The sequence below is a fragment of the Sceloporus occidentalis genome, unplaced genomic scaffold, assembly GCF_023333645.1.
Source record: "Sceloporus occidentalis isolate IW3139 unplaced genomic scaffold, rSceOcc1.0.p SCAF_5, whole genome shotgun sequence".
NCBI classification, from domain to species: domain Eukaryota; kingdom Metazoa; phylum Chordata; class Lepidosauria; order Squamata; family Phrynosomatidae; genus Sceloporus; species Sceloporus occidentalis.
The window spans coordinates 184,061,443-184,075,896 of NW_028316985.1; the positions used below are offsets into that span (position 1 = coordinate 184,061,443).

At 43.0% G+C, this 14,454-nt stretch overlaps 1 protein-coding gene across 1 annotated transcript in view; it reads right to left on the reverse strand.

Annotated features, from left to right (window-relative positions):
* LOC149313270 (solute carrier family 4 member 11-like) overlaps positions 1–13,756 on the reverse strand; it is a 173,952-nt gene extending 160,196 nt beyond the window's left edge. Inside the window, exon 1 of the mRNA XM_089526392.1 lies at positions 13,722–13,756. Within this exon, the coding sequence (XP_089382518.1) occupies positions 13,722–13,740 (19 nt within the window). The 5' untranslated portion in view covers positions 13,741–13,756. The remainder of the gene's footprint in view (positions 1–13,721) is intronic.
* Positions 13,757–14,454: the final 698 nt, after the last annotated feature.

Below are 14,454 nucleotides of genomic sequence, written 5' to 3' on the forward strand. Positions count from 1 at the left end.
AAAGCCTACAGTCAGCAACTATGCCAAAGCCTATTCCGACAGACACTTCTTCCAATTAATTAACATTATGATTAGGTTATACTGGCAGCTTGTCTTTCCTCCAGCATCAGGGGGGATACACAACTCTCCTCTCCTGTACTTGATCAGAGAATCATAGGAGTTTATCACATGGGGGACAATTGGAAGTATAAAAGGTGATTAATCCATGATTATCCCACAATTGCACTAATGGTTTTCACACAACATTGTGTTCAAAGTGATATTATCCCGTGAATAACCCATTATTATTGTGCAATTGCACTAATGGCTTTCACACAACACTGAGGTGAAATGTGGTTAAAGTGCCATTAACCTGTGAATAACCATACAAGAAAAAGCAGAAAATCATTCACGGGATCAAGGCTTCAGCTCCATTCTATCATGTAGGAAGACACAATCAAAGCACTTGCCATCCAGCCTCTGTTTAAAAGTTCCACTGTCAAACAACTCTTACGGTCAGGAAATTCTTCCTAATGTTTAGGTAGAACCTTTTTTCCTGTTGCTTGATTCCATTGCTCCGTGTCCTACTCTCCGGAGCATCAGAAAACAAGCTTGCTCTGTCCTCATCCCTTCAGATAGAAGGAAGCATGTTGAGGAGGGCAACCAAAATGGTGAAAGGTCTGGAAACTATCAAGCCCTATGAGGAACAACTTAGGGAGATGGATATGTTTAGCCTGGGGAAGAGGAGGCTAAGGGGGTGACATGATAGCCATGTTTCAATATTTGAACGGATGTCATATTGAGGATGGACCAAGCTTGTTTTCTGCTGCTCCAGAAAATAGGATACAGAGCAATGGATGCAAGCTACAGGAAAAAAGATTCTACCTAATATTAGGAAGAACGTTCTGATGGTAAGAGCTGTTGGAAAATGAAATATGCTGCCTCGGGGTATAGTGGAGTATCCTTCTTTAGGGGTTTTTAAACAGAGGCTGGATAGCCATCTGTTGGGATGCTTTGACTGTGATTTCCTGCATGGCAGGGGGTTGGACTGGATGGCCCTTGGGGTCTCTTCCAGCTCTGTGATTCTGTGGCTATGATACTGTACTTGTTCTCATGTGCAAGCTTGCCTTAGCTGTGTATTCCCACATGCCAGAGGATTGGAGTAGATGGCCTGTGGTGCCTTCCAACTCTAAGCGTCTATGATTCACAGACTGAAATAAGCAAAGATTGAGGTCCCCAGTGAATCCATATCTTGAGATTGTGACCGGCCGCCTTGGAAAAAATACTGTTCTTCTATATGATTGCAGGCAATTCTGCCTGGTCCAATGTTCCAATCAGTGTTCCTATTAGCAATGTGGCATCCTGCGCAGCTGGCGCAGCAGTGCGTCCCCATAAGCAGGGATTTCCTCAGTGTACTCTTGGCAGAATCTGCTAGGAAATCAAGCTGTTTACAGCTAATTCTGGCTGGGATCGGTACCTCCTAAAAGGCAGCGGGCTTTGAAAATTTTGGAAGCAACAAGCTCGACACTGCTGCCAAACAAACGTCTTTAATGGGAGTTTTGTGCCAAAAGGTTTGGGAGATTGGCTGCCTTGTTATTACTATCGCTGTAAGTAACTGCTGGCTGCCCTCTCCTTCCTAAGAGAGAGCCTGTGTGGGCAGCAGGCAGCAAGCTGGCAGGCCTGGGTTCCAATATGAGTGGAGATGCCTGCATGCCTTCTAACATTTCACAGAACAAAGCCAGACCACGCATGGCCAAGCAACATCAGCGATGGCAAAGATCATTAATGACGAACAACACGCAAGCAAGGAGAGGCTGCAGCAGTTTGCTTTTTGAATGCTAGAATCACAGGAGTTTATCACACAGGCTTTTTCCTGTTCAGAAACAGGATTTTAAAAGGGGAAATTTTCACACAACGTTGGGCACTAACGTGCACAGAAAGTAGAGAAATCCCGCAAATCCGGGATTGTTTCACACAACATCAAGGGTATTGAGCATTAATCCGAAAATAACCCACACAGAAAGTGGACAGAAACGGCCACTTATTACTTTCGGGATTCTCCAGAAACTAAAAAGTGGCCAATTGTGTCCATTTTCTGTGTGGGTTATTTTTCACATTATTGCTAAAAGTCCCTGATGTGTCTGAAAACAATCCCACTTCTGTGGGATTTTCCCAGGATTTAAATCCTGTTTCTGCACAGGATTTAGCCACTTAGCCTCCTGTGTGATAAACTCTTTAGAGCTGGAAGAGACCACAAAAAGGTATCCAGTCCAATTCCATTCTGCCATATAGGAATACACAGTCAAAGCACCCCTGACAGACGGTCATCTAGCCTCTGTTTCAAAACCTCCAGAGAAGGAGACTCCACCAGTGTCTTCCACTATCAAACAGCCCTTACTGTCAGGAAGTTCTTCCTAATGTTGAGGTGGAATTTCTTTTCCTTGAAGCTTGCATCCATTGTTCCATAGAATCATAGAGTTGGAAGAGACTGCAAGGGCCATCCAGTCCAACTCCCTGCCATGCAGGAACTCTCTATCAAAGCACCCCAACAAATGGTCATCCAGCCTCTGCTTAAAGACCTCTAAGGAGGGAGACTCCACTACACTCCAAGGAAGGAGTGTGTTCCACTGTCAAACAGCCCTTACTGTCAGGAAGTTCTTCCTAATGTTGAGGTGGAATCTCTTTTCCTGTTGCTTGCATCCATTGTTCCACGATCTAATCTCTGGAGCAGCAGAAAACAAGCTTGCTCCCTCCTCAATATGACATCCCTTCCAATATATAAACAGGGCTATCATATCACCTCTTAACCTTCTCTTCTCCAGGCTAAACATCCCCAGCTCCCTAAGTCGTTCCTCATAGGACATGGTTTCCAGACCTTTCACCATTTTAGTCACCCTCCTTTGGACATACATCCTTTTTGAATTGTGGTGCCCAGAACTGGACACAATATTCCAGGTGGGGCCTAACCAAAGCAGAATAGAGTGGCACAATTACTTCCCTTGAACTAGACACTATACTTCTATTGATGCAGCCTAAAATTGCATTGGCCTTGTTAGCTGCCGCATCACACTGTTGACTCATGTTCAACTTGTGGTCTACTTGGACTCCTAGATCCCTTTCACACGTAGTTTCATTCAGCCAGGTGTCCCCCATCCTATATTTGTGCATTTTATTTTTCTGCCCTAAGTGCAATACAGTGGAGCCTCGGGTTACGAAAGTAATCCGTTCCGCGGCCGCTTTCGTAACCCGAACGGCTTTCGCAAGCCGAATCCCCATAGCCGCTAATGGGGAAAAGCCGCGATTTGGTGTAAAATCGCGGCAAAAAGCACCAAAAGTTTTTTCGGGACCCGAAAAAACTTTCGTAACCCGGATCAATAATTTCCTATGGGTTTTTTTCGGGTCCCGAAAAATTCGTAACCCGGGTATTTCGTATCCCGAGGTTCCACTGTACCTTACATTTCTCCGTGTTGAATTTCATTTTGTTAGCTGTGGCCCAGCTTTCTAGTCTATTCAGGTCATTTTGAATCTTGGTCCTGTCCTCTGGGGTATTAGCTATTCCTCCTAATTTGGTGTCATCTGCAAATTTGATAAGTATGCTCCCAATTCTGTCATCCAGGTCATTGATAAAGATGTTGAATAGCACTGGGCCCAGGACAGAGCCCTGTGGGACCCCACTGGTCACTTCCCTCCAGGATGAAAAGGAACCATTGTTGAGCACCCTTTGGGTTCGGTCAGTCAACCAGTTACAAATCCATGTAACAGTTGCCTTGTCTAGCCCACATTTTACAAGCTTGTTTGCAGGAATGTTCTAGCCTCTGCAGCAGCAGGAAACAAGCTTGCTCCATCCCCAGCATGACATCTCTTCAAATATTTAAAGAGGGCTATCATGCCACTTAGACAATGAGGAAGTTCAATCTCGACAATGAGGAAACAGAAATAGTAGAAGAATTCTCATAACTGGGATCAAGCATTGATAGAAACAGGGACTGCAGCCAGGAAATCGGAAGGTTAAGAATGAGGAGGGTGGCTATGAAAGAGCTAAAAAAGATCCCAAAGTGCAAAGATGTACAAGTCAGCAAGAAAGTTAGAATCATACAATCCACTGTGTTTCCTATTACCATGAATGGATGTAAGAGCTGGACAATTAAGAAAGAAGATAGGAAGAAAATCAATTCATTTGAGAAGTGGTGCTGGAGAAGAGTGCTGAGGATCCCATGGACAGACAGCCAAAAGGACAAACAAATGAAGCAGGTCAAGCCAGAAATCTCCACGGAAGCCAAGATGACAAAACTGAGGCTGTCGTACTCAGAACTGGGTGCAGTATTCCAGGTGAGGTCTGACCAAAGCAGAGTAGAACAATATTATTTCTTCCCTTGATCTAGACACTATACCCTTATTGATGCAGCCTAGAACTGTATTGGCTTGTTTAGCTGCTTCACGTTCAGCTTGTGGTCCTAGATCCCGCCCAGATGCGCTTCTGTCAAGCCAGGCATCAGCCTTCCTATTGATCTTACTAGGAAGAGCAAGATTCTGCCCTTCCTCTTCCCCCATCCCACCATTCAATTAATTCAGTGAACTCATTTTGCAGCAGTGGGAGTAAGCTGAGGAGAAAGAAATTTGGACATTTCAAGAGCAGCTGAAAAAGTGGGACAACAAAGGATTAATGATGGTTGTTTCTGCCAAACTGAGATAATTAGAAGGTAGGTCCCTGTCTAAAAAATCAGCCTCCTTCTGTCTCGATCTCCAAGATCCACTTCAAACACATTTCAATTTTCCACTCTGCATGCAGGTCATAGCCAAAATCCCAATCAGTTGTTGCACAGGAATTATGTACACCTGCATAGCTATAGCATCACCTGCACATGACTTAAAAGTGGATTATGAAGACTTTGGAATTGGTGATATTCTATACTTTGGCTCAGTCATTAAATGAAAGTACAGTCACAAAATTAGAAGACGACAGACTTGGAAGGACCGCTATAAAGCAATTAGACAAGACCCTAATGTGCAAAGATGGGCGATTACTGTCAAAATTATGCAGGTCATACCAAATTAAATAGCAAAGTCAAAATCATGCAGGTATTTCTAAATTCTGTGTATGGATGTGAAAGTTGGATAGTGAAGAAAGCTGAAAATCAACTACTGGAGAAAAGTGGGTTTAATGAATGGATCTTACAGCAAATCAATCTTGAACTCTTACTAGAAGCTGCAATGACTAAACTGTGGCTCTTGCTTCTCGGGAGCATGCAGTCAAATCACCAAAGAAAGATAATGCCACGCTGGGCCATATGTACCAAAGCTAGAATTGTCTACTCTATGCCATTGTATTTCCTGTTTCTACACATGACTGTGAAAGCTGAATAGTGAAGAATACTGGCAGGAGGGGAATCAGCTCACTTGAAATATGTTGCTTTGGTCTACATACTGAAGCCTTTTGCTCCCTTCTTCAAGATGTTTCATACAATGGCAGGGGATTGGACTGGATGGCCCTTGTGGTCTCTTCCAACTCTATTATTCTATGATTCTATGAATCATATACTCTTCCAGCTGGAAGAGATGCCAAGGGTCATCCAATCCAACCCCATTTTGCACTGCAGGAAGAAACAACCAAAGCACTCCTGACAGATGGCCATCCAGCCTCAGTTTAAAAACCTCTAAAGAAGAAGACACTAGCACCCTCCAAAGCAGCATCTTCCAATGTCAAACAGCCCTTCCTGTCAAGGAGTTCTTCCTAATGTTTGGGTGGAATCTCTTTTCCTGTAGCTTGAGCCCATTGCTCCAGGTCCCAGTCTCTGGAGCAGCAGAAAACAAGCTTGCTCCATTCTCAGCATGACATCACTTCAAATATTTAAACATGGCTATCATGTCCCCAGTTCCCAAAGCCGTTCCTCATAGGGCTTCATGGTTTCCGCCAGACCTTTACCATTTTCAGTCACCCTCCTCTGAACATACTCCAGCTTTTTAGTTTCCTTGTCCACCTTGTATGGAAAGGGATCACACCTGGAGACCCAACCCTAATAAGGGCTGCTGCCTTATACCCACAAATGAGAGCCAGCTCTTGTAACCAACTATATGTCAAATCTTTTACCTGTCACTTTTTCTACCAGATGATGGATTTTAGGAGACAATAAACAGAAGCTTTATGCACATAGACACACATTTCAAGAGAATCCAGAGTAATTACTCCTGTTTCTACCATAAGTTGAAATTGCACTAGCTCTGCTACACTCTGCTTGATATGGTGTTTGCCTTCAAGTTGTTTGCAATTCATGGCAACCCTGTCACAGGATTTTCTTGGCATGTTTCTTCAGATGGGGCTTACCATTGCCACCCTGTGAGGCTGAGAGAGTGTGACTTGTCCAGAGTTACCCAGTGGGTTTCATGGGTGAGTGGGAATGCAAACCCTGCTCTCCAGACTCATAGTCCAATGCTGAAACCTCGACACCACACTGGCTCTCATAAATATTCCTACACTTATGTTCCTAAAGTAACTGAGACAGCGACTCAGGCCTTGATGTAAACACTCACAATGCAAAACCTGTTAGTCTGGAGCAATAATACAACATACACATATGCACCACTCCTCAAACAAGGCATTCCAGCCTGCTTCAATCCCTTCCCTTTGCTAACTGTCTCTTGGACAACTGGCAACACAACTTCCACAAGGCACTGCCTATGGCAATGTGCTCATGTTTACAAAGATCATTTCTCCCAAACTGAAAGAAGTGACTTGAGAGCCCACATGTTTTTTGGCATCCGCTGCCTCTGACTCAACTCTGGGAGATGTAAACAAACCAGAGGTTGGAGCAAGTTTAGGAGATGCCATTCCTGAGTAACTGGGCGTCCAAACAGGAAAAGGAATCCCTGCATGCTAGGGAAACACTGGTAGCTATTGTTCTATAGCGACCAGAGGGCATATATTACAAAAGTAAATATTCTTCCATTTTTGCAGCCCTACCCAGCTGGCATGGACTGGTATCCCCATCATTCCCACCCAAACCTGGCTGATGACTGCGATTTATGGGAAATGCAGTCTAATTTATCTCGGCAGGCCAAGCTTTGTATTCTAAAGACTTTATCACACTGGGCTGCTAAGATGCCACATTCACATTAGTGTTGGCAATGCAAACATTTCAGTTTGGGGATGGTCATTTTCACAGAGTTCTTTAAAAGTGCCATGCTGCTGCTATAGTCGTGGGTTCTGTCTTCTGCCTGCCAGTCTTCACAATCCCAGCTTCCTACGCTACATCCTTCCTAACATGTCAATAGGGGCGTATTTTTTAATTGTTAATTTTTTATTTTCAGTTGCGCAATCACAACAATTATTTGACTTTGCAGTCAAGAAATAAGAAGACTAGGAATGGGAAGGGCAGCGATGAAAGAACTAGACAAGAGCCTAAAGGGTAAAGATATACAACTGAGCACTAAAGTTGGAATCATCCAAGCCATGGTATTCCCCATCACCATGTTGAGATGCGACAGCTGGACAGTAAAGAAAATGGATAGGAAAAGAAAGCAACTCATTTGAGACGTAGTGATGGAGCAGAGTGCGGAAGATACCATGGATGGCCAGGAAGAGAAACAAATGGGTCCTTGAACAGATCAAGCCCAAATTCTCCCTAAAAGCCATGATGATCAAATGGAGGTTGTCATGAGAAAGGCATGGATCATTGGAAAAGATAATCATGCTAGGAAAGACAGAAGAAGACTGCACACCAGATCCATGGACTTAATCAGGAAGGTCACAGGCCTAAATCTACAAGACCTAAGCAGAGAAGTGGAGGACAGAAGGTCTTGGAGATGTCTCATCCACAGGATCACCATAAGTCAAAGTTGACTTGAGGGAAGCTAACAAAAACAGCAAAAGAAAGAAAGAAAATAGGAAGAAAGAAAAACACACAGCTTGAGAATAGCAAGGGGAACGGGGGAGAGGAGCACAATCACATCCACTCACACTATGTGAATGTCTGCATATCAAAACTGCAGGGTGAGGAACTTATCACATATGAATCAATAGTGGAAAAGTAACATAATCAGTAGGCATTGATGTGGCTTACCTGCCAATGAACAGGAGCACTCCAGGAATAGATGGCAGGCGAAGCAGTTACTGGACAGAGATGGTGTTGTGTGATAAGATACAACCACAAATGCTACTATCCTGCTGCAATTCTGCTTTAGCAGCCTCATTTTATAATGTTCCAAGATGCAAAGATGGTCTCTTTCAGTCCCTACTAAAGGATGTCAAAGGTAGACCTAGAAAGAACTAGCCCCATACAACTATTCTTACATGTACACTCAATTAAAGAACTAGACAAGATCTTAAAGTGCAAAGATATGAAGCTCAGTCTTTAAGATCTTGTCTAGTTAAGATTGTCCAAATCACTGTATTTCCCATCACAATGTATGGATGTGAAAGCTGGAAGGTGAAGAAAGTGGATAAGAAGAACATCAAATCACTGGATCAAACACTGATCAAAATGACGTCAGTCAAGAAGTCAGAACAAGATTAGAAATGGGAAAGGCAGCCACAAAAGAACTAGACAAGTTCCTAAAGTGTAAAGATATGCAATTGACCGCTAAAGTTAGAGTCGTCCAAGCCATGGTATTCCCCATCACTATGTATGAATGTGAGAGCTGGACAGTAAAGAAAGCCGATAGAAAGAAAATCATTGGAGATGTGGTGCTGGAGAAGAGTTCTGCAGATATCACTGACTGCTAAAAAAGACAAATCAGATCTGAACTCTCCCTAAAGGCCAAGATGATTAAATTGTGGCTGTCGTACTTTGGGCCACATCATGAGAAGACATGATGCCCTAGAAAAGACTAGGGACAGTGGAGGGCAGTAGAAAGAGAAGACCAGTTGGACAGACTCCATCAAGAAGACCACACAGCCATAAATTTGCAGAACCTGAGCAGAACTGTTGAGGTTAGTTGGTCTTGGAGGTATCTCATTCACAGGGTTGCAATGAGCCAAGGCCAACTGGAGGGCAGTCAACAACAACATCCAATGCTACTCTATATTCCCAGCCATGGGGACATTATGGAGCTGCCCCTCAAACAAAACATATCTGGGAGCCTTTTCTCAGCCTCACAATTCATCTTCAGGGCTGAAGATAAGTCCTGCATAATGTAGTCCCAGGAGACACATCCCATCCAAATGGGAACAGAATGCTGTAAAACAAGATCTGCCGAGACAGATGAAATGAGACCCGGTTGGCTTTTGTATCAATGCTATTATATTTTGTTTTATTTTTGCAGCACTTCAGCATCTCTGAAGCCCTTCGACGCTCGTCTATACTTTCATGGGTCATTAGCCCAGTAGAACATCCTTTTTCCAGTTGAACTATTATGCTACATGGACCATTGGCAGATACTTGTCCATAAGAGGGACAAGTATTTGACAAAATACTTACTGGCACAACAGGCCACCAGAGATCTTCTGGGCCTGTCCCGCAAATCATTACCTGTGTTTATTCAAGAGCTTAAAACTGTACTACTCTGCCCACTCGTCTGGAAATAAATCCTACTGAAGCCAACAGGGATGACTTCTGAAAGTAGAAATTTATAAGACATATATACCTATGTGTATTTGTGTGTGTGTTTGGCCACCATGGAAATCGTAAGAAAAGCAGGGACTTGTGAAAGAAAGAGAAGAAACAGCCCTGGATGCTCCAAATCAAAGTAATTTTGCCTAATTAAGGTTTCAGTTATAAACATGCCCGAAATAGTCCCAAACATTTAGCACTATCTCTTTTATTCATCTGTTCCATTTCTTCCCCACCCGTGGCACGCACGCTTCTCCACTTCCCCATTTTGGCTTTACAACAACCTTGCATAGCAGGTCAAGTCTGGGTGAATGTCACGGACCACTGAGTGAATTGCGTGGCTTAATGGGGACTTGAATCCAGACGACCAAAATCCCAACAGAACAATGTAACCACTATCACACAAGGAAGTGGCACTGCAAAAGTGATTCTCTCCAAAGGGTAGCAATAATGCAGCTTGACACCGCTCTAACTGCCATGGCTCCATCCTACAGCATCCTGGAATTTGTCCTTTGGAGAGGCACCAGCACTCTTTGGCAGAGAAGGCTAAAGACCTTGCAAAACTACAGATCCCATGATTTCACAGGATGAAGCTACAGTGGCAGCAAACTGCATTATTCCTATAGTGCAGATAAAAGCAGTGCTGCGGTTCATTTTAACTGGGATTACTCAGGATTTTGCCGCCTTGGAATACTCCAAGTCAAATGACAGCAGGAACGGCCAAGTTGCAAGCCATGGGCCACCTTCCATCCCTTAATTCTGAGTTTGTGGCCCCTAGATTTCTTTTTAAAAAGTGAAATTTGGGGTCATACTGATAATCTATTGTTTACCTCAACAAGGTTCGCTGCAAGAAATATTTTGACTAGTATCTATTTAAACAGGAAATCTTTAAGGGCAAGCCACTTCCTCAGCATTTCTCTTCCTGAAAGGAAGACACGGTCTTCTCCTTCCTAGTACTAACCCACCAGAAATGGAGGAGAGGAAAGCAAGCTGTTCTTATACTTGAAAATGCCTTATTCAGTTTCAAAACTCACCGACATCAACATTAAGCCCCCCCTTGCAAAAACAAAAAGCTTGCAACGAACAAAGCAAAACAAAACGAGCTGTTCTTGAATTTGGAAAGCAGAAATCAATTCAAAATTCAGATCTACGAGGTGGAAATTTTGATTCTGTTTGGGTTGGATTTATTTATTTTTTCATTTTGTTTCAGAATCATTTTCATTTGGAGGTTTGATTTTCTGTTTCTCTTCTGAATGGTCCCTTCTGAAACCAAGCAATAAATTTTGTTTGGATCATCTCTTCTTAATTGCCAAAGTTCTCACAAAATGCACACTGGTAATAATCTAGGGCAGTTGAGGAAGGATTCTGTTTGTGTTTCTTTTTTGGTATACTAGTATATTATTTTAGTATTTTATAGAATGGTGTTTTATCATTTGCTTTTTATTGTATATGCTCTGATGTATCACGCTTTGCTGGAATGGGCATTATAAATAAGCATGATGATGATGATGATGATGATGATGATGATGAGACATGGTTACCCCAGAGAGTAGGACCTGAACCACTGAATTTGAATAGTAAGAAAGAAATTCCTATTAAGATTTGGAAACAATCACCTGAAGGTTCAAACTGTTGGACAACGGGACGCATCATGTCACAAAGTGGCATACTTCACCTGAGATCTCTAAGCAGAGACTGGATAGGCACCTTTCAGGGTACTTTACCTGTGGATCGGCAAGGGGTCAGTATTATCAACCTACTTGTCCAACTTGTATGCAAAAAATATCATATAAAGAGCATGTTTAGACTTAGAAAAAGGAGGAGTAAAGATATGAGGAAGGAACGTCAACCATCTAAGATATGCAGATGACACCATAGTTCTAGCAGAAAACGTCACGAACTAGGAACAATTACCAAAGAAGGTCAAGGAAGAAAGTGCAAAGGCAAGCTTTATTCTGAAAATAAAGAAAACAAAAATGAAGACCACTGAGGATTTGCATGGAATTCAACCTAGATAACAAGGAAATCGAAACATTTAAAGAGTTCCTGTCCCTTGGATCAAAGATTGGTCAGCATGGAGCCCGCAATCAAGAAATCAAAAGACGACTAGGAATGGGAAGGGCAGCCATAAAAGAACTAGACAAGATCCTAAAGAGTAAAGATATCTAACTGAGCTCTAAAGTTGGAACGTCCAAGCCGTGGTATTTTCAATCACTATGTACAGATGTGAGAGCTGGACAGTGAAGAAAGCAGATCAAAAGAAAATCAACCCATTTGAGATGTGGGGCTAGAGAAGAGTGCTGAGGATATTGTGGATGGCCAAGAGGACAGCAAATAGGACCTAAAACAGATCAAGCCTGAAATCTCCCCGGAAGCCAAGATGACCACATGGATGCTGTCCTACTTTGGCCACATCATGAGAAGGCATGAATCGTTGGAAAAGACAACAATGTTAGGAAAGGTACAGGGAAATAGAAAGAGAGGAAGACCACATGCCAGATGTTTGGACTCAATCTGGGAGGCCTGAGTCTACAAAACGTAAGCAGAGCAATGGAGGACAGAGGGTCTTGGAGCTGTCTCATGCACCATGAGTTGAGGTCAACACAAGGGTAGCTAAGAACAACTACCATCTGTGGATTCCTAAACCAGCTGGAGGAATAACTAGATGATTGTTCCAACTAGAATCAGGCAGGTGTGTGCGCCTTTTGGGTAGTGGTTTGAGTGTTGGACTAAGACGCAGGAGACCAGGGTTCAAATCTATTCATGCATGGAAACCTTGGGCAAGTCGCACTCTATCAGCCTCAGATGAAAGCAATTGCAAGCCAGCTCTGAAGAACCATTGCTAGGAAAACCCCAGGATAGCATTGTCATATCAGAGACAGCATGGTGCAATGGTTAGACTAGGATTGTGGGAGGCCAGAGTTCAAATCCCTGGTAAGCCGTGGACATGTGCTAGGTGACCACGGCCAAGTCACACACTCATGGTCTAAGAGAGAGCAATGGAAAAAACCTTTGCATAGCAGCAGAAATGCCTGCACCTATCTATGAAACATCACAAACATCCTTCTCCACCTTGCCACCTTCCAGATGGGTTGGACCCCAACTCCCATCATCCTCATTCAGCTTGGGGATTTTAAAGCCCATACCAGGAGAGAGGTGGGCTATGACTGTTGCTGCTGCTGTGTGCTTTCAAGTTGTTTCCATCTTATGGTGACTCCCAAAGCAAAGTTTTCTTGGCAAGTTTCTTCAGAGCAGGTTTGCCACTACCATCCTTTGAGGCTAAGAGAGTGTGACTTGCACAAGGCCAACCAGTAGGTTTCCATGGTTGAGCTGGAATTCGAACCCTGGTCTCCAGAGTTCTAGTCCGATGTTCAAACCATATTCTTCTTCTTTTTGTTGTTGTTGTTATAGTTATTTGTATCCTGCTTTTTTCCAAAAACGGTGACTCAAAGAAGCTTAGAGTTTAAAAGCACAGTGCAATTAAAAACTTACAAAAGTGACAACCAAAATAGAACATGACCATTAAAAGAGAATAATCAAATTTGAATTATAAATATAAATTTATTATTTATATACTAAAATAATTAAATAAATAAGCATGAGCAGAGCAGAACCCACGGGGGCTTGGAAAGCCAGAAGGAAAGAGAAAATAAATCTTTCTCCGAAACCAAATTGTCAGCTTCTCACGCAAGAGCTAGATGTAAGACTTCAGCATCCCCAATTCCCCTTGTCAGTCGCAGTCCATTTTTCTCCGACTTTTGCCGTGACTCAAACTAAGGGAACTGTGGTATTTTTTTGCTATTGCCAGAGGCATCCTTCTCTAGATAAGGAGGGTAGTTATTTTTAAAAACGCTGAAATGTGCTTGGAGGGAAGAATAAAAAAAGGCCAATTCTGATGCTCCAGCTCTGAGACTTCCTGTTATTAAACACAAAATGCAAACCCACTTTAACAAGCGCATACAACAACACGGTTGTTTGGAGCAAAAAGGACATTTGGAAACAGCATACAACCCTTATACACATGCAACCAATTTTTACAAAATACTCCTTGGAAATGGAAGAAAATATAGAATGGAGTCCAAGTGCATTCACTGAGGTTGGAGTGCATTGCACATAGATGCTGAGACGGTTCTTATGTTTTCAACGCCACACACACACATGAAAAATGCACACAACTAAAAAGGAATTTAATTTCACCTGAGACTTTCACGAACATCGTTTCCGGCAATCCCAAAAGCCACAGCGCATTGCAATTTCATCCGTCCAGAAGAGGATGTGCCAAAAATGGCACAAGACGCAACCTAAGTCGGAAAGTCATCTTCCGTGTCAAAGAGATGGATGGACCGAAAACCCCAAAATTTCCAATCCTGCTATCAACAGAAGCATAGAGGAACTCAAAAGCCAAACGGCACTCTGAACCCCTTTTATGGGTCCGTGCAGAATTCAGTGCTAAAACAAACACGGCAGCATAAACCGGTGAGCGTGGTTTTATGAAATCTTCATACTTCGGGATGCTGCCTTTTATCTCATGATCGCAGCCTTAACAGCTGCTGACAGGTCTGAAATAGCGGGCAGCACATCTAATACGTGTCAAACACACCACCCTACCAAGAAGGGGCTGGAATGACTATATGTGTGTGTGCGTGTGTGTGTGTGTGAACCATTATGAGCATCATAGACAATCTCTTGGCTTGTCACACTTTGCATTGCCACAGTTTAAGAGGCGGCATCAGCGCTGCGCACAAAATAGCTTGGGTTCAGAGACGAAAAATAGCTGTATAGTTACACAACCCATTAAGATCGTGCTTTTGCTGTTCCACACCAATGATTATTCTTCATTTTTATTTTTCAGGCAGTCAAAAAGATATAATATTACAGTGGCAGGGAGCGGCAGCTGTGTAAAGTTGCTGTGTGCCATCAAGTCATTTCC